Source organism: Acinonyx jubatus, chromosome A1 (assembly GCF_027475565.1).
Source record: "Acinonyx jubatus isolate Ajub_Pintada_27869175 chromosome A1, VMU_Ajub_asm_v1.0, whole genome shotgun sequence".
In the NCBI taxonomy this organism is placed as follows: Eukaryota; Metazoa; Chordata; class Mammalia; order Carnivora; family Felidae; genus Acinonyx; species Acinonyx jubatus.
The window spans coordinates 136,702,382-136,725,301 of NC_069380.1; the positions used below are offsets into that span (position 1 = coordinate 136,702,382).

Below are 22,920 nucleotides of genomic sequence, written 5' to 3' on the forward strand. Positions count from 1 at the left end.
AACTTTTACTCTTCATAAATCTTAACACTTACTGGCATGTGCTTAATTTTGGAATTAACTACAAATACATCACAGTAACGTGAAACTCCTTAAGCTTGAAGAATTAGGTTATTGAAATTAATGACAAAGTATATGATTTAATGGCAATTAATCAAGTTTTAATGAATGATCATACATATTACACTGTATCTGAATAAAATGATACAGTTGCAGATTCTTGGTTTTATTACACTCAGACCCAAAAAGAAAATAGTTTGTGTATATAAAAACGTATACATATATATTTTTAAGCTTCGAAATAGTAACCTTTTGGCGCGACGCCGAGGAATCCCAGAATGCATTCTGCTAGTCACTCAGCGTATCACGAAATACCCTGTCCTGGTGGAAAGGATTTTGCAGTACACAAAGGGTGAGTAATAAGTTCCAGGGTAAACATTTGCCTCTTGCATTAATTTTAAACATTGCTGAGGTATTGCCAAAGGATATAAATGCTTGTGGCCTGTGATTCATGAAACCTGTTTGTTAGGGAAAAACTTGTAGAGCCTTGAGTTTTGGGTCCATTTTGAGAAGTTATCTTTTATAATGTAGCCTGGGCAATCTTCTGAATTCCTCCAAGCAGCCCGAGCTACGCAGCATTCTTCATACTTCAACTCTGCCTATCCCTTCTTCAGTTTCCCTACATCCACATCTTCATAATACCTTTCCTTCCTCATCTTCCTCTTCGCTTACCAGTAAGTCTGATGAGCCATATGCCATTGATCCTATCACCAAATGTCAAGCCTTCCAAGCAGTGAATTATTAGAATGAGAACAATTCATGAGGGAGCTTTTTTTTTTTTTTCTCCACCCTGTCAAATCATCATGTCCCAGGGGGTAACATCTGGGCATCCTTTAAGAGGCTAATAATGTATATGGCTGGGCCATAAGCTCCTTAAGGCATCTAGAAGGATTGTGTCTATCTGGTTCTTTTCTCTTCTCCTTCTAGCACCTTCTTCAATGCTAGTGTAGTGACTGGTACAGAATAGGTTATCAATAAATACAAACATACCAGAGCAATGGATGAGTACATAAAAATTCCTGTTCTTCAAGCTAGCTTATTGGTCTTGAGTAAATTATTCTTTGGATGGTAGCGTTGTAGGTTAACTAACACTGGGGTTTGGAATTATGTAAACTTGCATTGCCATTGAATATACTTGGTTTAGCAGGTCATTAGTTGGGCATGTTTGTTAAATGAGCCTCGTTTTTCTCCACTACCAAGTGAGACTTATAATCCTTAGGAAATTGTTGTGATGGTTAAATGAGATGGTTGCATAAAATGCCCAGTGCAGAGCCTGGTGTAAACAGAGTGGAAGCTGTTTTTATTACTTTAGTTATGATTGATGGACTTGTTGCTGATGAAAACTGTAATGAGATCTTAAGTACCCTGTCTAAAAATGTGAACGTCTAACTTCCTTTTGGGGCAGGGGGAGGGAAGCAGTCTAGGCGAGTAGAAAAGCATGAGTTAGTGTTTCCTTTTTTTCGGTCATGTTAAGGACTAAGTTCACGCTGGAATGGGGGCAACTATTCCTTGATCCCATTTTTACCACTCCGCGTAATTTAACGTAAAGGGAAATACAAGAACAGTGTGAAGAGAAAAGCCTCATAAATGTTGTTCTCAGCAAAAATAATGAAAACACACCTGATGCTTTCCATTGGTATGATGTTCGTATAAAGTGTAAAGTTTTAATACGGTATGTCAGACACTAAAATCTGTCAGATTGTGTTAGGTCAGCTATCACTACTCCAAGAATCGCCCCGTGCCAAGGTCCTGGTAGAGTGATTAACAGTCATTACCTACTGTGTGTCAGAAATGATGAGTGTGACTTACGGCTTTTCAGGTATAGCCGTCATAGTGACTGAATGGACACTGCTTCCTTAGGTCAGACCCCCCAGTGGCCCATCCTCTCTCTGGCTTCTGGGAACGTTGGTTCATGTGGCTCTATTATGGCTGTGCTTCTCACACTTCATTAGGCAGAGTCCTTTCCTGAATATCTTGTTTGCGTGCACATTCTGCCTCAGTTAGGTCTGAGGTGAAGCCCAAGGAATCATTCTGACAAGACTCCAAGAGAGGCCCATGCTGCTTCACTTCATGTAGCCCGCCATTACAGGACAGGAATTTGTCCCTCCTGGTCAAATGACTGAGCCTTTTCTTGGCCTTACATGTTACCTTATAACCCAACTTTGCTTTTCTTTACTCACCTTTCATGTTTATAAAATAGGTTCTTTAGAGAGAAGCATATTTTGAGGGGGAGGGGCTGCTTAGTGGTTGGTAAGTGTAGGAAAGAAGATACTTTCAGACAGTGAGAAAGAATCTTCCTTGTTGAAGAGCCCTGTCAGGATCTGTTGGTTGGTTTTCTGAAAAAAAAACCCTTGGTGTATCTAGGACATTTAGAACCTGGAAATGTTTAGACTGTTTGAGGACTTGTTCTCCTCTCACGTGACTGCTATTTCTGTGTGTTTATTTCTGTTCTTTCTAGGCTTTCATGCTCTCAGCCAGTTTTCCTTCTCTCCTTCCAGCACCTTCTGACCTCCTGAAACTTTCAGTTCTACTGACCTCAGTAAACACTCAGTAACCGGGTGTTCTTTGTCATCAAATAAGAAAATTGTTAAATCCAGTTTCATCTGGAGTCCTAGGATCCTGTTCCAGAAACTCCTCCAGAGTTTTTTCATAAGATAACTTAGAGATAAGAGCAGATGGCCAGTGTTTCAAAGAATAACAACTGGAATCGATGATTACTGTGACTGACCTACTAACTTGGACCCACTAAGCACAGTGTTTTTATGCCATTTTTTTAGGTTGAAAGTGTTAAAATATATTTTATTAATACATGCATCTTGATGCTAATGCAGTTCTAAAATATAATATTGAATATTTTTTATGGAGGGGGAGGGATCCAGGAAGGCAAATGAGTCTGGGGCCTGTTCAAATCACCCTGTTGTTCAAATCACTCTGTCTTGAAAGGATTCTAATTTGGGCCTGCAGCCTGGTTAAATTGTAAGAGATTCGGTGAAGGGGTTATTTGATTACCTGTGTCTGGAAAGGTGGAAAGAAAGCCAAGGTTAGTATCTAACACATTCAGTGTTCTTGGGGAGGGAAGGTCGTAGCAGTCTCTAGAACTCAGACATCTTACAGTGTTTCAGGTTAAGCACATCTGATAAGTACATCGTTTAACAGTTCTTTTTGGGAGGAAGGGTACAGACTGATAATAAAGCATCTGAACTTAATCCAGTGTTTTCATCGTGTGATTTTTGCCACTTGTATGATTTTAATTGCATTTAACACACAAAAATACTGTCTTCCTCAGCACAATGGCTAACTTTATAGTGTTCTTTCTTTTTCCCACGCAGAAAGAAGTGAAGAACATAAAGACTTGTGCAAAGCTCTGTGCTTAATTAAAGACATGATTGCCGCTGTGGATTTAAAAGTCAGCGAGTATGAGAAAAACCAAAAATGGCTTGAGATCTTGAATAAGATCGAAAACAAAACCTACACAAAGCTCAAAAATGGCCATGTGTTTAGGAAGCAAGCACTGATAAGTAAAGAAAGGACTCTGTTATATGATGGCCTTGTTTACTGGAAAACTGCCACAGGTCGTTTCAAAGGTATTGGGGCTCCAGCAGACCTCTTTTTCTTCTTTCACATATGTTACTCATGTAACAGGACAGGTTTTCAAAAGGAAAAGTGGTCCCGAGGTGGCAGATGCATACAGACCCCCTGGGACATGGAAGGATCCCTGTGGGATCCGGTCGTCAACTTCACTAGGCAAATGCCACGAATCTTTGGGGGGCGTGTGCTGCCCCAGGCAAAAGCCTTCATAAATATTTTATGAATTTGCAGTTTGGAACGTTTGAATCAAAGGCACTGAGAATCCTGCTAATGGCTGGCATGGAAATAGTCGTCAGGCACATGCAGTGTGTTGAAAACGAGGCAGTCTGACTGTACATTTAGCGTCTGTGCGCCAGGCCAGCTGGGGGCTGTCTATGCCATCGAGGGGAAACATGAGCTCTGAATGTCATTCTTACTGAGTAAAAAGATGCAGAAATACCCATGCTGGCAGTGGTGCAAACTCTTCCTCAGTGCTTCTGTTTGCCATTTACTGGCATTAATCTGACCCTATTAATCTAGTTAGACTCTAAAACTGCTTATTCAGATTCTGAAGGTCTGATTCTGTAGGTACCGTCTTGCCTGATGCAGGCTGGCTCCACCCTGACCGCATGTGATAGAATCGCCTTGGGAGCTTAGAAAAAATTACTGATGTTCGAGTCTTCTCCCAGAGATTCTGATTTTATCGGTCTGGGGATGAAGTCCAAGTGTAGGGGTGCTTAAATGCTCCCAGGTGAGTCTGCTGTGCAGCCAGGGTTAGGAACCACTGGTCTGTTATCCCTGTTTTTAGTATATCTTAGTAACTTGCTCAGGTAAGAAGTAAGAGGAAGAGGTTATTCAAAGGGTCTAGTTACTCAAAGGTAACCCTTGGGAGGATTATCAGGTTTTCATGGTGTTTGCATCTAACGACTGAGATGGGATTTTTTGGTCCACAATGTTGCAACCACACATTAACCACAATTTGAACATTAACCAAACGAAAACATTAACCAGTCTGTAGATCACGTTGCAGCAAGTCCTTTGCTCTTGGTCATTTCACTGAATCAGCAATTGGATAACTCTGTTAGGATGTTGAGTAGGCTAGAGAAGATGAGTTCCCGTGAACAATTTGTGGAAATAGAAAATCACAAACTCGCTCAGGTCTAGATGGAGCAAGACAGCAGACTTGTACACCTAATTCAAGGCAGAAACTGCGCTCCAACAGTTATAGTTAAGCTTCTTTTTCTAAAGGTAACCACTTGCTCCATTCTATTAGAACTTTTGTTTATTGGATATTTTTTTTCCCATCTGAATACTACAGTATTACATTTTGCTGGAGATTTAGCTTTACCTATAGTTATACAGACCTGCATGCATAAACACAGCGAATCTAAGTTGTCTGTAAAGTTCATCTTTGGCTACCATAGTACAGGCATTTTTATAGAAGTTCCATACTTAGACTAAGTGTTAGTCTATTTTTAATAAGTTTATTTAAGTTTCAACCATGAAATAAGAGTATTTGATAAAGGCATTTGAACTGTGGTTAGCTTCATTAATACTAGTAATATCTTTCCTTTGAAGATATCCTGGCTCTCCTCCTAACTGATGTGCTGCTCTTTTTACAAGAAAAAGACCAGAAATACATCTTTGCAGCTGTTGTAAGTATATGGCCGTGTGATGCATATTTTAAATGGTTGATTCACTTATTAAACAAATGTAAAAGTATTCAAGTACTTTGGTGCTGGTTGGTGGACAGGCACTATCCTTAGCCCCTCAGGTGACCCTCTGTCATCTGGCTATGTTGGCATTTCTTCCAGATCTTTCCCACCATGCCTTCCCAGCCACTCAAATGTTAATGCTGGGAACGGTGGGTTTCTTCTGGACCCTTGTTCTGTTTCCATTGGTCAGTCCCTACTGTACCCGTTGCCATCCCAGTTCATAACTGTCATGTTGTTCCTCCTGCCAAATAAGAGAACACCATTGTGGTATCTAAACTTTAAAGAAGCTTCTTCATTGTTTCTACTGTAATGACCACCAATTACACGATTATTCAGACAACATTAATCTTTATTGTGTGTTATATTAATTTCATTGCTGGCACAGAGTTAGACCAAAAGTAAAACCAGTATTTTATAACATTTTTTATGCAGCCTCTTGTGGTCCGAATGACTCCCTTTAAGAAGAAAGATGTCCTCAATTAACTCTGTCAGCATTAAGGAGCATCAGGTCCTGTTAAAGGAAAGAATCCAGATGCAGTACCGGTGTGGGCATTGTAATGGTGGCTCTCTAAAATGGTTCATATTTATCACCCATTGACTAATAGGACATTTGGGTACCACTCGTAGATATCATCAGTTCTAACCGGTTTTAGCAAATTCAAGGCTTAGTGAAGTTTCTGTTAGGCCGTTCAGAGAAAACAAAGAAGCCTGCCTGCTCAGTCAGTGGTGGATTTGGGGGAGGAAGAGGCTGGTGGAGTGCCTCACCTACCCATCTGTGCTTGTCACCTTGGCCCAATAGCCTCCTTCCCCCCGTTTGGCACATTCCTCTCATCGGCACCCTGAGGCCAAGTTGTATAAAGGTCCGAGACTGTTTCACAAAGCTACTGCAGAAAATAGCAAGAGATCTTAAGCAAGTCCCCATGGCCCTGATGCATTTGAACTGTATACATTGCAGATTTCATGACAACCTACTGATTTGTGTAGCAACCTCTCTATGCTATTATTTGGGGTGCTCTGAACAGAGAGAAAGTAAGTGGGAAGGTGAAACCATTTGGCTTGTCCTATGGGAGGTGAGGACTATGGTAGAAGAGAAAAATTCATTCTACACCTTTATAGAAACAAAAGTTGTTCAAAACTAAAGAGCTGAAAGAGAAGCAGATCATAAGAGAACCTAACCCCGTGCACTGAAGGAAGGAAAGCAAATAAGGTCTTTGGTCGTATTTCCATTATTTAACGAAGGATATTAACAGTGTCCATACAGGCCAAATGACCTGCCGACAGGTCAAAGCTTAGATGCGGCATAAAGATAACCCTCTTCTTTTCTAGGACAACATAGCATATAGATTCAGATCAAGTTGTGATGCTCACCTGATAGTAGGACTTGAACTGTGGATTTGTCCCTCCTGTGCGACCTCTTGAAGAGTTAGCTGTGCCAGCTTTAGACCACATTTGCCATTAAGTGGGATGTTAGGAATAAAGTCTACCAAATCCAGAATGAAGGCAGCCACACCTTCGCCCCTTTTGGTAGAAGGTGTTTGACTACAGACAACAGTAAGATGATACCGATGCTGTTTCACGGAGATGCTAGGCTGACACATAGTGGCTTTCCTAAAGGTCAACCAAGCCCTTGTCAATGTCAGCATAAGAGAAGGCATTATGTGTAAGCGGTCAAGGGCACTGTGCTGTTACAACATACGCTTTTGAGTTGCATCATACACATTTAGTTGACACAGCCCTTGTGTCTTAAATATCTTCTGGCTAACACCTTGAGGGAATTGCTGTATTAGCTAAGGTTATACAAATGTCTGGATTTCCTAGTTCTCACCTTGGTATTGTAAGAAGCTAGCTTCCTGCTAACACCTGTGGGTGAGTTTCTCTGCTCTTTGTACTGCTAGAAAAACTTCTTTAGTAAATGCTTCGCTTGCTACATGTTACAAAAGACATGATGAATTTGGAAATGGCCAGATGATAAGTAGCTGAAAATAGCAGAAGAATGGAATAGTGTCCCTAGAAGAAATTTTGTTTTTAAAGAGGACTCAGCTGGAAATGGGAGTAGGGCCTAAATCTATGAAATGAATAGGAAAACAGAGAGATGTTCGTTAAATCCTAGATGACTGAGTACTGAGTCTAGGAGGATCTCTTGAATATTAAAGAAGGTAATTTCAAAATGAGCAATTAAAAATACAAAGTGAGCATGGTAATGTGCAACTTCAAAATAGGCAGCAACGTTAAGATCTTGTTACCACAGTGGGATTTCGAAGGGAATTACTTGTGGAATCAGACACTTGATGGAATCACACATGGAGGCGGGTGTGATACCAGGGCTAACGGTAGCAGCTCCTTTTCCTCTTCTTTGTGGCAGAGGCGGTCAGCCTGCCTGCGGGGATTGGCAGGCAACACCCAGGTGTAAACTGAGAGGGGGCTTGGGATCAAGGATCCCACAGGGAGTGGTGGAGACTGTAGTGAACTGGTGAGAACATGACCTGTGTCACAGAGGTGTTTAAATGAATCAGTGTGTTTAAATGAATCCATGAGCCCAGGATTGCCAGTCTGCTTTTTCCAAGAACCCACAAATCTGCAGGTTTAAAAAATGGGGAATCCCTCAGATTTTAAAAGTTGGCGACTGTGTAAAGTGTGGTTTTCAAATGCTGAGGCACAAACAGAACATTTCTGCAGGCTGGGTTGGGAATTGGCATCACCTATTTTTAACATCTCTCTCTAAGGCAGACCTGTTACTTCCATTCCTAGAGATTTAATTTGAATTCTCAATCGTCTCTAGTGTTCATGTGTGATTAATACAAATAACGATGCTTCCTGGTCTGATGGGTCATTTAGTTAATGGTACCTTCTACCTGCTTACCTATTTTTCATTTTAAAATTACCTGACCTTACCACCTCCCCTCCTTATGCAATGCTAACCAGTTGGTTCAGATAATTTCATTCTTGCTAATGTCTTCTGCTGTTGACACCTACTCTGCCTTTTATATGCAGAGGCCATTTACCTTGAAAGCTGAGGAACCTAACCCCGTGCATTGAAGGAAGGAAAGCAAATAAGGTCTTTGGTCGTATTTCCATTATTTAATGAAGGATATTAACAGTGTTCAGGCGCTCTCCCCAATTAGAGAGGGCAGTATTCACGAAGTTGTTGTTAGTTTTCGTTTTTGTTTTTTTTTGCTGCTCTAAGAAGAATGGGGGGCACCGGGGTGGCTCAGTCAGTTAAGCATCCAGCTCTTAATTTGGCTCAGGTCATGATCTCACGGTTCATGAGAGTAAGACCTGCACTGGGCTCTGTGGTGACAGCGTGGAGCCTGCTGGCAATTCTCCCTGCCCCCGCCCCGCCGTTTCTCTATCTCTGTTTCTTCCTCCCTCTCCCCCACTATGTGTGTTCTTTCTCTTTCTCTCAAAATAAATAAATAAACATTTGGGGAAAAATAAAAAAGAATGAGATGAAGAGATACTGGGGGCACGCCCTTGCACACAACTTTAGATGTGGTATAGCCGTGTGATGCTGGGAAAGCAGACAGGTCGGCACTAAGGAGTCGGCCATGAGAGATATTGTGGCATGTTCTGGGTAAAGATGTTGCTCAGTCCATGAAGGAGAAGCCAAACCACCTTCTGCTACCAACTCTGAACAGTGGTGGAAGCCGCAAGCCGTAGAAGATTCTTCATACTTCCCCCCAAAACTGTTTATCTCCTGCAGGCATTTTTTTTTTTTTTTTTTTGGTTATTCTTTCAGCTACGGTTCCTTACCCAGGTTAGTTATTACTCTCTTACTCATCATTGAATCCCCAGGGCTTAGCAATGGGACATTGAAAGATCATAATAAATGTTGGTAGAAGAGGTGGTTTCATCATGGCTTATAGGCCAAATTTTAGCCTTTCTTCCTCTTCAGCTAAGTCCAGTTCTGCAGACAGTTATTGAAAGCCTGCACCATGCCAAACAATGTACTAGGCGTATAAGTGTGAATCGGACTCGTTCCTGCCTGCCAGTGGCTCCCGTAGTTGGTGGGAGGAAGAGACATTGGCAGGGCAAACTACAGAAGTTGAGTTGGTATGCTCTGTACTTCGACAGCAGAAGACCCTGCTTATGCTCAGGGAGTCTGAGGTCGGGCTTCCTCCTTCCCACTGTCACTTTCAAGGACCACCCTAAATACTGCTAAATCCAGTGGACTCTTAGGTGGTCCACCCTCTCTCATCTCCTTGTGATATTTGATAAGCTATTTTCTATCCCACGCCCTTCTAGAAAAATCCCTCAATCCCTGACTGTGGCATTTTGGTAGTCTTAGCGCTTGGATCGTTCTGCATTTTAAAAGGGTGTCCTCTGACGCCACCCGTTCTTAAGGACAAACATTCCCCTTTATCCTTTTCTTCCCATCCTCTCTTCAGCACACCCTTGCCATTGGAGATCTGAGCAGTTTCCACAGAGCTTCTGAAAGGTCGAAGTGAACTCATGTGCCTAACACTCGTGCTTTCTTTGGTTCATGTGTTTGGTAAGACCCTTAGTTTTGGTGGGTTGCTGTTTCACCTGTACCTCTTCTATCTCATGTAGGATCAGAAGCCATCCGTTATTTCCCTTCAGAAGCTTATTGCTAGAGAAGTTGCTAATGAGGAAAGAGGAATGTTTCTAATCAGTGCTTCATCTGCCGGTCCTGAGATGTATGAAATTCATACCAACTCCAAGGAGGAACGGAATAACTGGATGAGACGCATCCAACAGGCAGTAGAAAGGTAACCTTGCCTTCTGTCCATACGCCAGGGGATGGACTCGTCCACTTGGGGAAAGTATTCTAACCATGTTTCCTCTGCATGAACACTTTGCCTCAGCCGGACTGGTCTGCTCCCTGCCCCCGCCCCTGCCTGTGATAGCCCCTCATCTGCAGCTTTGTTCTCTGCGCCTCCCTGCATGTAAAGCCCTACCTCCCCTCCGCCTGTGTGAATCCTGCTCATCTCTGGTGCAGCTCATGGCTTCCCTCCTTCGTGAAGACCTCCAGTTCCAGTGGTCTCTTCCTTACCCGGAATTCTTTAACACCTGCTCTCTACAGCATTTACTTGGTGCCTGTCATATATTGCCTTGTAGCAGCTACCTTTTTCGTGTATATATGTGTATTAGATTGGAAGCTCCTCGAGGGCAGGGGCCATGCTTTTTGTTTTTGTGTGTGCCTAATTCTGAAGAATCATTCAATAAACATTTTTAGATTGGTCGATCTAAGTGTTCAAAGTCAATTTCCTTGTCATTACTAGTGTTTTTATAAAGTGGAGGGGGTGAGGATGATCATCCTTAATGGTGATTTGATTAATCTGTTTTGAGTGATGTTTTATAAAATTCCTCCACCTCCACTGCACCATACTCAAGCTGGCACCCTCCCTCTGTCCCCTCCAACTCCCTCTACTCTGTCCCATTGCGAAGTACCCAAATGTAGTAGAAAGCAAAACTTACTATTTTAGTCGGACCTAATGCTAGTGTTGATAGTGTGGGGCGTAGAGGTGTGAGCACATGAGTGCATTTGTGTATGTGTGTTTGTTGGAATATTCGAGTCATGCTGTACTGCTGACTTGGAGAGCTATGTCGTACTTGCTAGGTCTTTTATATACGCAAGAAAACCAAGTATCTCAGCTAGAGGGCACGAAGAATTCTCTTTATGCTGAATTTTTCTTCTCTGATTAATGCTACCTTCAAGTCCCCATGTCTTACTAATGAACCGAAAGATACTTGAATTTGGTTTTCAGTGGTCTGTCTTGACTATTGTCTTTTAAAGTTGCCCAGAAGAAGAAGGGGGAAGGACAAGTGAATCTGATGAGGAGAGGCGGAAAGCTGAAGCAAGAGTGGCCAGAATTCAGCAATGTCAAGGTACTGTGCACACATCTCTGACTCCCTGGCCGTGGTGTTCTCCTTGGGTGTTGGGCAAGGCCAGGTGTCACGAATGGGGGTTATAATTAAAACATGAATTCCGTGAACCTGAGGCCCACCCCTCACTTGTGAGAACAAAAAGATGGGTTTCAGGAGTGTTCAAATGAGAGGACTGTCTCCCTCCTTCCTCCTTAGTGATTTAAAAATCTATAACAAATTTTCAGAAATAATTATCCACGTAACATGTACGAAACAGTAACTGTGGGCAGGGCAGTTTTGGTACAGATGTGCCCCGGGGTCATCGTCTGGTGCTGTAATTTTAGGTCCCAGCACTGGAAGGTCACACTTGTGTGACTCTGGGCAAGGAGCCCATTAACTCTGGTCATCAGTTACCACGTCTTTGAATTGAGGAAATTAGATTAGCTCAGTGATTCCCATCTCTGGCTAGACATCAGAGCTACTCTGGGAGTTTTGTAAAAATTCTGATGTCTGGGCCCTACCCTCACCCGTTTCCCTAGGGCTTTATGGGAGGTGGTTGTGGATGGATTTTAAATTCTGCCCAGGTGGTACCGAGGCAGACTGAGAACCCCTGGATTAGATGCTGACGGAGGTCCCTTTAAACCGTAAGAATCACGTGATACATTGACACCAGAGGAAAATGGTACATGCCAAGATTATCAAAGACATTGGATGTTGAGAAACCAAAACCTAAACCAGTAGGTGTGGTCTTAAGCAAGACTGACTGAAGCCTGAGTAGCTTTGCATTGTTTTCCCTTGCGGGTATCGGTCATCATGGACACTGCCACCCCACCTCGATTTTCATTCCTCAGCTTAGTGTTTAGTCTTAGTGGAAAACAAGCTGAACAAAGAATAGTTTTGCAAGTCTTTCTGGAATTAGAGGCAGGGGAAAGGAACACGCATCCGAGCGCAATAAATTCCATGGAAAGCTACAGTCACTAAGTGGAAGAGTTAGGGTTTGAACCCGGTTGTGTCCCGCTCAACAACTTGTACTTGACCTGTGAGACCATACTGATGAGCAACATCGTGTTCTTCTAGCTTGGATTTTCATACAGTTGTTGTATTCCTCTGCTAACCTGTGCTAAATGCCATTTTGTAGAAATCCTCAGTAACCAAGACCAACAAATTTGCACATATTTGGAGGAGAAGCTGCATATCTATGCTGAGCTCGGAGAATTGAGTGGACTTGAGGATGTCCATCTAGAGCCCCACCTCCTCATTAAGCCTGACCCAGGAGAGCCTCCCCAGGCATCCTCATTAGTGGCAGCAGCACTGAAAGAAGGTAAGCTGCTTCCAAAACTATTTGCTTTGACAGGGTCAGAAAATGTTCGAGTACCTTCCGGGTGAGCCCAGCGCTGTGGTCTTGGTGCTGAGCACATAGAGCAATGAGACAGAGGCTCAACTGTGATACAATTCATATTCCAGAAATAGCAAAGTAAAAGAAAATACACGTGTTGGGTCGTGTCCAGTACTATGAAGGAAAAAAAGCGCCCTTCAGTAGATGAATGGATAAAGAAGACACATACATATACACAATAGAATAAATAGGATAAAGAAGACACATATATGTGCATACATATACAGAATAGAATTTTAAAGGAAAAAAGGAATGAGATCTGGCCATTTGCAGCAGCGTGGATGGACGGAAGGGTGTAATGCTTAGTGAAGTTAAGTCAGAGAAAAACAAATACCATGTGATTTCACGCCTATCTGGAATTTAGGAAACAAACGAACAACGACAAAAAAAAAAAAAAAAAAAGACAGACTCTTAAATACAGAGGACAAACTGGTGGTTGTCAGAAGGGAGATGGGTTGGGGAATGGGGGAAGTAGGCGAGGGGGGATTAAGAACACACTTCCAGTGCTTAGCAGTGAGTAATGTATAGAATTGTTGAATCACTATACCGTAAACCTGAAACTAATGTGATGTGGTGTGTTAATGATACTTCAATAAAAAACGAGGCAGTCTTATTTGAGAAACAGTGGAGGACAGTTGCTTCAAGGTAGAGTGTCATAAAGTCTGAACCCTATTTTTTTTTTTTTAAAGAAAGATGAACAGGAGAGGGAGTAGAGAGATCGAGTGCGGAGGTTCTCTTTGCGTTAAAGTGACCAAGAAAGGCCTCTTTGATAAGGTGATATGTAAGCAGACATAAGGGAAGTGAGAAAGCCAAGTAGACATCTGGGGAAAGAATGTTGCAGACACAGAGAACACAGGATGCAAAGGTTCCAAGGCAGGTGAGTGCCAAGCCTGAGGAATGGCCAGGAGGACTGTGCAGGTAGAGTGAAGGGAGGGGTGGTGAGTGGCCGATGAGTCAGAGCCAACTAGTGCTCAGATTACAGGGACCAGATGGAGGTCAGTAAGGAGTTTGGATTTCATTCTGAGGGGCATGGGAAGCATTAGAGGGTTTGAGTAGCTCATTGACTTGATGTGTGTTTTAAAAGGAGCCCCCCAGAGGGTTCCTGGGTGGCTCAGTCAGTTAAGCGTCCGACTTTGGCTCAGGTCATAATCTCATGCTTCATGAGCTTGAGCCCTGCATCGGGCTCTGCACTGAGAGTGTGAAGTCTGCTTTGGATCTTCTGTCTCCTCTCTCTCAAAAATAAACAAACATTAAAAAAAAAAAAAAGTCTAGGGGCACCTGGGTGGCTCATTCGGTTGAGCATCCGACTTCGGCTCATGTCATGATCTCACAGCTTGTGAGTTCAAGCCCCGGCATCGGGCTCTGTGCTGACAGCTCAGAGCCTGGAGCCTGTTTCAGATTCTGTGTCTCCCTCTGTCTCTGTGACCCTCCCCCACTCGCGCTCTGTCTCTGCCTCTCAAAAATAAAGAAACCTCATTAAAAAATTTTTTTTTAAAAGTCTAGGATATAACTGGGGGTTTGACCGAGGTAGGGTGGGGGATGAGATCACTGGGGAAATGAGAAAGTCAAGGAGACATGAGGCCAAGGTATTGGAAGGTCTGTGTTCATAAAACTGAAATTCCTGAGAATTTTGACAAGAGTGGCATTGGGGAAAGGGAGAGAACTTGCACCAGGTGCTAAATTGTTCAAGGAGTCTGTAGATGAGTGACAACAAGGAGTGGTAGTGAGTGGTATAATCGGATGCGATGAAACTAAAGGAAAAAAGGGGTCTGGGGGTGAGGGATAATAGTTTGGAGGTGACAGGGACAATGGGTTTGAGAGAGAAAACAAAATGAATAACTGCAACAGAGATCCTATGCCCCACACAGCCTAAACTATTTTTAAAATGTGCTCCTTGGCAGAAAAAGCTTGCCAAGCCCTGGCTTAGGGTCTCAGAATATTATCTCTGGAGGAGAATTTAGAAATCAGGGCATTCTATCATCTTTATTTGATGAGGAAACCGACGTCATGAGAAGGGCATAGAGGTTGTCTGAAGAGGGGTCAACTGATGGGTTCATTCATCCATTCATTCATTCAGCCTCGACCCTGTGCTTTGTTGGTGGTGCTCATGGAAGTAATCCTTTCATAACTTCTGGTTAGGTACGGGCTCCCAGTTACGGAATGACGAAATCACAGGGATAAAAGGTAGAGCCTAGGGAATCTAATCAGTGGTATTGCATGGTGACAGATGACAGCTACACTTGCGGTGAGCGCAGCATAATGTAGAGAATTGTGGACTAGCTATGGTGCACACCTGAAACTAATACAACATTGTCAACGACACTTCAATAAAAAAAAAAAAGAGGGCGGTAAAAACTTCTAGTGGGGGAAGACAGTACCTAAGGAAACAAAGTAATTTCAGAAAGTCACAAGAAAATAAGATTGGGGTGAGGTGAAGGCTCTGTGTTAGAGAAGCCAGGGAAGACCTCTTTGAGGGGATGATTTTTTTGACATGAGAACGGAAAGGTGAGAAGAAGCCAGCTGTCTGGAGATACGGGGGAGAACCACTCCTGGGCAAGGACCGAGTGGGTGCAATGCCCTCGTGTGTGGAGTGAGCATGGCACGTTCAAGGGAAGGAGGAAGGCAGGGCGGCAGCACTCAGGGAAGTAGATGAGGTGAGGTTGCCTGGGTGAGCAGAGATAGATGTTTGTAGGCTCTGGTTAAAGAAATATCTTATTCCACGCTTGATGGGAAGTTACTGGTGGCTTTTAATCATGGGTGTGGCACGATCACACGTCTCGAGAAGATTGCTGGCTGCCGGCAGGGGAGCAGAGTGAGAGAGACCCGTTTGCCAGAGATGGTTGGGAGGCAGTTACAGGAGCTGATGGGGGTTGTTGGGACTGTTGACAGTGGAAGTAGAGGGAAGTGGATCAATGCAAGGTATATTTTAGAAATAAAGCTACAAGTACTTTCGAGTGACCCTCTCGTCCTTGATAATGTCTTTATTGGGTAAGTCACCCCCTCTCAATTTTTAGCCGGTGGCTTTCACCTCTTCTGCCATCAGAACTGTGAACGATGCCTGCTGTTAGGTCCCTCTGCCTTAATTCATCTGGCCCTCTGTGTTGTGTAGGCGCTCGGGAATAGGAGGGGACCCAGCTGCTTAAGAGAACACCAAACAGTTGAGGTACTGCCTGACCCACCCCGAGTCGCTGTTCATCAGTACTCCGAGATCTAGCAGGAATTCTTTTAATTAATTGATCAATTAATTTAGAGACAGAGTGAGTGGGGGAGGGGCAGAGACAAGGGGAGAGAGAGAATCCCAAGCAGGTTCCCACACGGTCAGCAAGAACGCCCAGTGTGGGGCTCGAACTCATGAACCGTGAAATCATGACCTGAGCCGAAACCAAGAGTCAGATGCTTAATGGACTGAGCCGCCCAGGAACCCCTAGCAGGAATTCTTAATCAGGGTGAGGTCTTTATCTCTGGGACGAAAATAAAAAACAGTTCAGTAATGCACCTTGAATGGTCTCCCTAGGTGGTTGCTTTACTGGATGGCTTTTCTTCTCTTTCTCCTCTTTTGTCTCTATCCCTTGAATCCCGTTCATCCTTCAAGATTCTACTCAGTTGTCATTTCCTTTAGTAACTTCTTCCTAATTCCAGCGGCTAATGCAACTGTTTTGCTCCTTCGCATTCCTGGAGCATTTTATGGTACTCTAATAACTGGATGATAGAACTCAGCACTGATCACATGCTACCTTGTATATAGTTACTTGCAAGTGTCTGTTTCCTCTGTCGGTCTCAAACTCTCCTAATTAGTTAATCACATGCCCAGGGGCCCCTAGAACAGCGTAGGGGCTCAATGAGCTTGCTAAATTCCAACACTGGACACGATGTTTTAGACATATTTATAGGGCCTTTAAAACTGTACCATTCACATGCTAGTTGAAAGCATTTAGCATAAATAAAAACCTCATTTTCTTGTAGTGTTTCCCAGTCTTACCAGATCCTAAGAGCAGCCTTTTGTGCTTGTTTAAAATGCAAATTGTTTGTCTTTTCCCTTGGAGAATCTGATCTAGTAGGTCTAGGTAAATTTTGGAAATCTGCATTTTTTAAGGTACAGTTGGGGAAATTCTGTTTTGAAGAAGAGCTAGTCTCTCTGAATAGTAGGTTTTAAAACGTTCATGCCTGAAATCATATTTAAATTAATTGAATTACAGAAAGTTTTTCAGCATACTTAATGTAACGGAAAGTTAAATTTGAGACTTTTTTATATAGCACATCTTTTTATTAATTCTCTATCATAAAATGATGCTGAAAGTATTGGTATAGGTCGCCTTTTGGCAAACTTTTTTCTGTAATGAGCCAGATAGTAAATACTTGAGGCTTTGCAGGCCACATGCGGTTTCTGGGACACATTCTTTTTTGTGCATGTGTGTGCGTGTATTGTGTATTTTAACAACTCTTTAAAATATAAAAACCATTTTTAGCTCCTGGGCCGAATAAAAATAGACACAGGCCAAATAGAGTTTGCCAACCCTTGGTCTAGATTAAACTACGTGTATTTGATTTTTAAATTTTGTCTTCTTTCTCCTTGTTAGCCGAGAGCCTGCAGGTTGCAGTGAAGGCCTCACAGACGGGCGATGCATGCCAGTCATCCGAGGAAGGTTGCGGAGAATCTGCCTTGACAGATACGCTGGGTCCCCCTGACGTGCCAGGATCTTCTACAGCTTGTAAGTGAAAGTACAGGCCTTTGCCATGAGCCTGAACACAATCTCTGGAGCATAGAGTGGTCATAGGAAATGAAGGCAACGACTCTGTCCCTATTTGGAGGAGACTTGATGTGTTTTTTTAAATCTGAGAAAACCTGAGAATAAATATGCTAGCCTGATTTAGTTACGATAACGGCACTGGCATTCCCAGGACAAGGATTTCAAGAATAGTTGGTGGGTTCTACTGCTCTCATACCCAGGCAAGCTTTGTACCTTCCCCAAACCTGACCCTGCTTCATTTTTGATTTGACTTACTGAGTACAATTTGGAATATGGTTTTGAAAGAACTTTTAAACTTTCGGTTGTTTGGAAATGGGTCTCTGCAGCACGAGAGAACAAACCCTTGAACTTAACCTCCTGTAGGCGTCCTCACCTGAGAAGCCATACGCCAGAAAGCTAGGCTGCAACACCTTCCCCGCAGACACAGGGTTTGGTGATGTGGTTAAAGGCAGAAGTGCCAAAAATTCTTGATCGGCGTCATCATACGCTTTGGTTCAGATCAGAATTCGTTTATAAAAAGCCCTGTTGCATATATTTAAAAAAATTTTTTTTCAACGTTTATTTATTTTTGGGACAGAGAGAGACAGAGCATGAATGGGGGAGGGGCAGAGAGAGAGGGAGACACAGAATCGGAAACAGGCTCCAGGCTCTGAGCCATCAGCCCAGAGCCTGACGCGGGGCTCGAACTCACGGACCGCGAGATCGTGACCTGGCTGAAGTCGGACCCTCAACCGACTGCGCCACCCAGGCGTCCCAATTTTAAATACGGAAAGACAGCATGTAGAGAATTAGGTGATTTCTCAGAACCCCATGATGTTCTATACGGAAGCTGAATATTTACTTCCCTACAGCTAGTTCTGAGAGAAAAGCATAGAGGGTTTATTTTTCCTTGTATTTGGGTGATAAAAACCTTCCTTCCACCAGGCCTTATTATGCACAAGATAAAACGTCTTTAGTAGCTAGAGATGAGAGAGGATTAAATTGTCCTTGAATTTCTTTATCAACATCCCATGGTTGATCAAGATACACGGACGCAGTACAGTTTTAAAATTCTGTCCATTTTTGAAATCACTAATAATTATCTTGCTCCCTCAAATTTCGCTTTATCCCATCCTGCATTTCTAGTTTCAGAAAGTGCACATATGTTTTTCATTTTGACACAACCCCGATTCATCAAGGGAGTTGTACTGCCCTGGGTGATTTCCTTTTAAAAGAAAAAAACTCATTATGCCATTGAGGGAGTTCCGTCTAAAAATACAGGAGGGCTCTGCTGCTCTCAGCCTCCCCCCAGGGGCAGCCAGAGAGGAGAGGCTCCCCGTGGCTCCTGCAGCTGCTCAGGGGCACATGGCCGTACCTTCCCTCCCTGTTCTCCCGTCTGTACCTGTATCTCCCAGGATTTGGAAGAGTGTCCGGGGACACCCATGACATCTGTCAAAACCATTAGACTATTTGCCCTGATACCAGGATCCATGTAGGCAGGGGCAGGTTGATAGGGTCCTGTACCCCCAAAGACCTAGTCATTTGTGGGCCGGGTTGGAGGATGGTGCTATAAGACATAGGTTCTCTTTATAAGGTTGGCCAGGGCAAATACTGTTTTTAATGAGGGTCTGTAACTGACTGGGTCAGTTCTTTGTTTCACTTGGAGGACTAGGTCCTTCTAAGTCAGGCCCATGCCAATCTGAGGTCATCCGCCAAGCAAGGCCTTCAATTTTTAGTTCTCGATATACCTAATAAGGTGGGTCACTATAACCTACTCCTGAAAAAGTTCTGGAGACCTGAAATTGAATAAGAAACAGAGGCACCTGATAATTTGGCTCACCATGGGGTTCTTTGCCCATTGCTGGTTCTCATTTGTATGGGGTGGTGGGGAGGGAGAGTGTGAGAAGGGCTAATTCTTTGGTAACGTGTTGGGTATCTCTCTAAGAAGTAAGGATAATACCAAGTAGTGGAACCATTTTTTGAGTGGTGGAAAATTTCTGTAGAATGTCCCTTCCCTATAAGTGAAAAGCATTGACTGACTTGGGCAAAATGAAGTTAATTTTTAGCTGATTTAATTTGAAGCAGTTTCAGCTTAAACAAAAAATTCTTTGTAATAGAAGTGGCCTTTGGGGTCCTGGGGATTTGCATTTAGAAAAGGCGAAAAAAGCATTTTCTCCATCAGAAAGAAAGTTTCAAGATGGCATTGTGTGATAAACAGTGTCCCAAAGTGAATATTTCACCAGGGCCCTGACTGGACATGATTCTAATGAAATGGTGGGTGTGAAACTGCTTTGGAAAGTCTAGTTTAAATCAGGGTAAGGTGAGCATAGTCTAAGTTTTAACTGAGTTCACATGGGTAAAGAAATCAAATTGTACCAGCAGAGATCTAATGGATGGAGTGAAATCCGTGTTTGGGACTTAAAAATATTTCTGGTCTAGAAATATTTCTGCGTTTCATAGGTTAAATACACCATATTTACAACTATTATGAATCTAGATTCTAAACAAGTGTTTTGAGAAAAAAACACTTGGAAATTGTTTTTCAAGAGTTGTTTGGAGATAGGGACAGCTTCCTTTTTGTAGGACTATGGGCTCATAAAGTATTCACCATCTTCACGTTGCTCAGAAAGATATTTCATTCCCGTTGTTGGATTACTCCTTCTAAGCCTTCTTTATGGTCTGCTGTTCTTACACGGGCCACAGAGGAGCCTTTCACCGAGCTGTCTCCTTCGACCTGGGTCTGCCAGCCCTTGCTTTTTGCTCTCCAGTGCCTGTTTTCAATTTCCTTCTCCCCAGCAGCTTTATCCGAGTAAGTGAAAGTGAGATGTAGCATATACCCCTCTCGGTATCGCCAGCCTCACATGAGCACCTGTCTGCAAAAAAGAAAAATTAAAAGATGGGTGATAATTGCTGCCGTTTGTCAGTTTGGTATCTAATAGCATGTAAGCTCCCCGAGGGCAGGGACACTGTGCTTTGCATTGTTTCAGCACCTTGTATGAGAGTATGTGATACGTGGGATTTTGTGTTCCTTATTTTGAAGTCCGTGTCAGCTGCGTGCAAAAGAACCCGGTGCGCTGGCTGCTGTTTGATGATGTCCTTTTTGTTTCTGTCTCAATGGTGTGCTTCCAGCACTAGTCACAGAAAGGACAGGAGGAAGAGGCTGTTGGGATGTGGATCCTGGGACCCAGGGTGTGGGAACCGACCTGGCGGTCTCTGATGCAGGGGAGAAGGTATTGTGAACTGATTTGTTAGTAAATGGCACCAGTTACTTTGTGTAATAAAATAACCACAGGTCCTGGTCTGTCCGTGGCAGTGAGTGGTATGAAAGCATTCTTCTGCATTGTTCTCGATTTCGGTACTCATATTTAAGCTTTCTCACTTAAATCCTCTTAAAATGTTCTCACTCTTCCTATCCATGTAGGTGTAAACAAAGAAATGATTGGAAAGTTATTAAACGGTTTTAAAACTCGATTGTTTGTGTGTCTGCGCACTCTTACTTCTGGTCTCCCTTCTGCTCTCCGCCCTGCAAACCTCTGCCTTTTCACCTGCTACACTTAGCAACTCTTGGCTGAGAGGTGCCCCTGGCGTCTGTCGGGGTCTCTAGGCAACCAAGGGACACTAAAGCGGCAGAAAGAATTTTGACTTCAAATACTGTTGCTGCTTGCACGTTCTTTTATCTTCCTCTCATTTCAGGTTGTTTTCCTGTCTCCGCCCACATTGTCACCTACTTTTTTTTTTGGGGAGACTTCTAATCAACCTCACCATTTTTTTGCTTGGGGCAAACTGGTTCTAAACGCCTCTCCTTTTTGGACACAGTTTACATGTAGTATATACCACTCTTTGAAAAATTAAATCATGAAACTTCCTATTCCCTTCAAATGAGCCTGGGATGTCAGAAAGAGGGAATAAGAATATGAATCTGGGAGGTTCTGAGTGGCCTCCCCAGGGTTGGCTGGGGCTCGAGAGTTTTAGTTTTCTCTAATTTCAAATTAGGCACATTACCATGCACCAATATGTGCTAATGTGGAAAAATGACAGATGTCCTATCTTTGTGTACTAATGTACGTATTATATATTTTTGCAAATATTATACGTGACTGAGACTTCAAGTCCAAAGATTTTTTTAAAAATCCGTAAAAAATATGGCTGTGATTTAGTGTTGTTGTTGTTATTTTAAAGATCTTCATAGGCCAAAATAAAAAACGGAATGCAGTATTTCACTTCACTGACTGTAAGCTTTCTGACTTACTTTTTTCTTAAAATGTTCCTGCTTTTCTTCCTTTTCAGTGTGGCCTTCACTTTTCAGTCTGTAGCTTCCAACTGCTTTTGTCGTAGAGGCAGAGAGGGAGGGTAAGAGGGCTGGTTAGCTAGGAATAGTTTTTTTCTTGAACGGACCCTGTGGTGACTCCCACTCTCAAGGTCTTTTTTCCTTCCAGGATTCAGTCACAGGTAAGTGAAATGAGGTGTGAAGGTTCCTCGTTGGGTGAACCTATCTGGAAGAACTTTCATAAGGCATTTGAGAAAATGAACTGACAAATAGGGCAGGATCACCTGAAATCAGACGTAGGAAAAAAGTGTGCAATGGATATGTTGTAATTAGCTTCCTTAATAAGGTAAGGCTTAACACAAAAATTGGAAAGAAATTTAAAAATGAGTGTTGCAAATGGTGCAGCATCCTGTGTGTAACTCAACCGCTGCAACTCTATACATTCACCACAAGGTGGTGGACTGACTCCGTGAAAAATACGACATTGACCCTGTCTGTCCTTTCCAACTTCGCGGTTCTGGGGAATAAGTAACCGCATGTAGCATAATCCAACTCATTTCTATGTTTCTGATTTTTATAGAGTATAAAAATTCTATACCGTACGATTTTCTTATTACAAAGGCAATGGACTGTGTAGCAAGGACAGAACCACAAGAGCAGAGAGAACTCTAGAACTCGCTAGAGAATAGGAGTTTTTAGCCCAATTGCGGGGGTGGAGGGGACTTGGGTACAGGTCTAATGACTCTAAACTTCATGTCCTTTTCCCTCCCTTATGCTTCCTGTATTAGAGGTTATACTTAGTGATGAAATCTTTTATGGCCCGGGGAAGAGTGTGGAAGAGGGATAAGAAGGGATGTGGCTATTTCATTAAAGCTTCACTAGCCTGAACTAATTGAATTTAACAAGTCCAAAGTTACCTGAGAACGTTACCACGGCTGAGTGTTCCCTGTGGTTTCAATTTAAAGCTGCTCAGATAAGAGAAAGCAGTATACAAGATAGGCTCTAGGCGGGCATGGAATCTGATGATCTCCTATAGCGTAAAGAGTGGAGTACATAGCGAGCGCTCAGTATTTATTTATAGAATGCAGTGTGAGTGTCCTTTAGATGCCAGGCTTCGTTGTTAAATTTGCAGTTACAGCACTGAACGCACATAAGAACTCCTGCTACTTGTTGCCTTACATCCTAGTGAAAGAAGACGGACGATACCTGAACAGACAATTGTTCAGTTCAATTCTGGAAACTGGAAATCCTTACTACCTGCATGTGTCTCTAATGTGTGCATTAGAGAGACAATGAGACATAGAACCCATCCCCCAGGAGCAGATGGTCTCCAGCCTCATGATGGCCTCTGCTGTTAGTGCGTTT

At 43.0% G+C, this 22,920-nt stretch overlaps 1 protein-coding gene across 2 annotated transcripts in view; it reads left to right on the plus strand.

Moving 5' to 3' along the window:
• The window catches only part of ARHGEF28 (Rho guanine nucleotide exchange factor 28), a 304,554-nt gene that overhangs the window by 245,341 nt on the left and 36,293 nt on the right, over positions 1 to 22,920 (plus strand). For both annotated transcript variants that reach the window (XM_027040097.2, XM_015072133.3), the window contains 8 exons: positions 292 to 409; positions 3,387 to 3,641; positions 5,203 to 5,279; positions 9,888 to 10,066; positions 11,095 to 11,186; positions 12,304 to 12,486; positions 17,139 to 17,270; positions 20,418 to 20,518. In XM_027040097.2, coding sequence (XP_026895898.1) covers positions 292 to 409; positions 3,387 to 3,641; positions 5,203 to 5,279; positions 9,888 to 10,066; positions 11,095 to 11,186; positions 12,304 to 12,486; positions 17,139 to 17,270; positions 20,418 to 20,518 — 1,137 coding nt within the window. The remainder of the gene's footprint in view (positions 1 to 291; positions 410 to 3,386; positions 3,642 to 5,202; positions 5,280 to 9,887; positions 10,067 to 11,094; positions 11,187 to 12,303; positions 12,487 to 17,138; positions 17,271 to 20,417; positions 20,519 to 22,920) is intronic.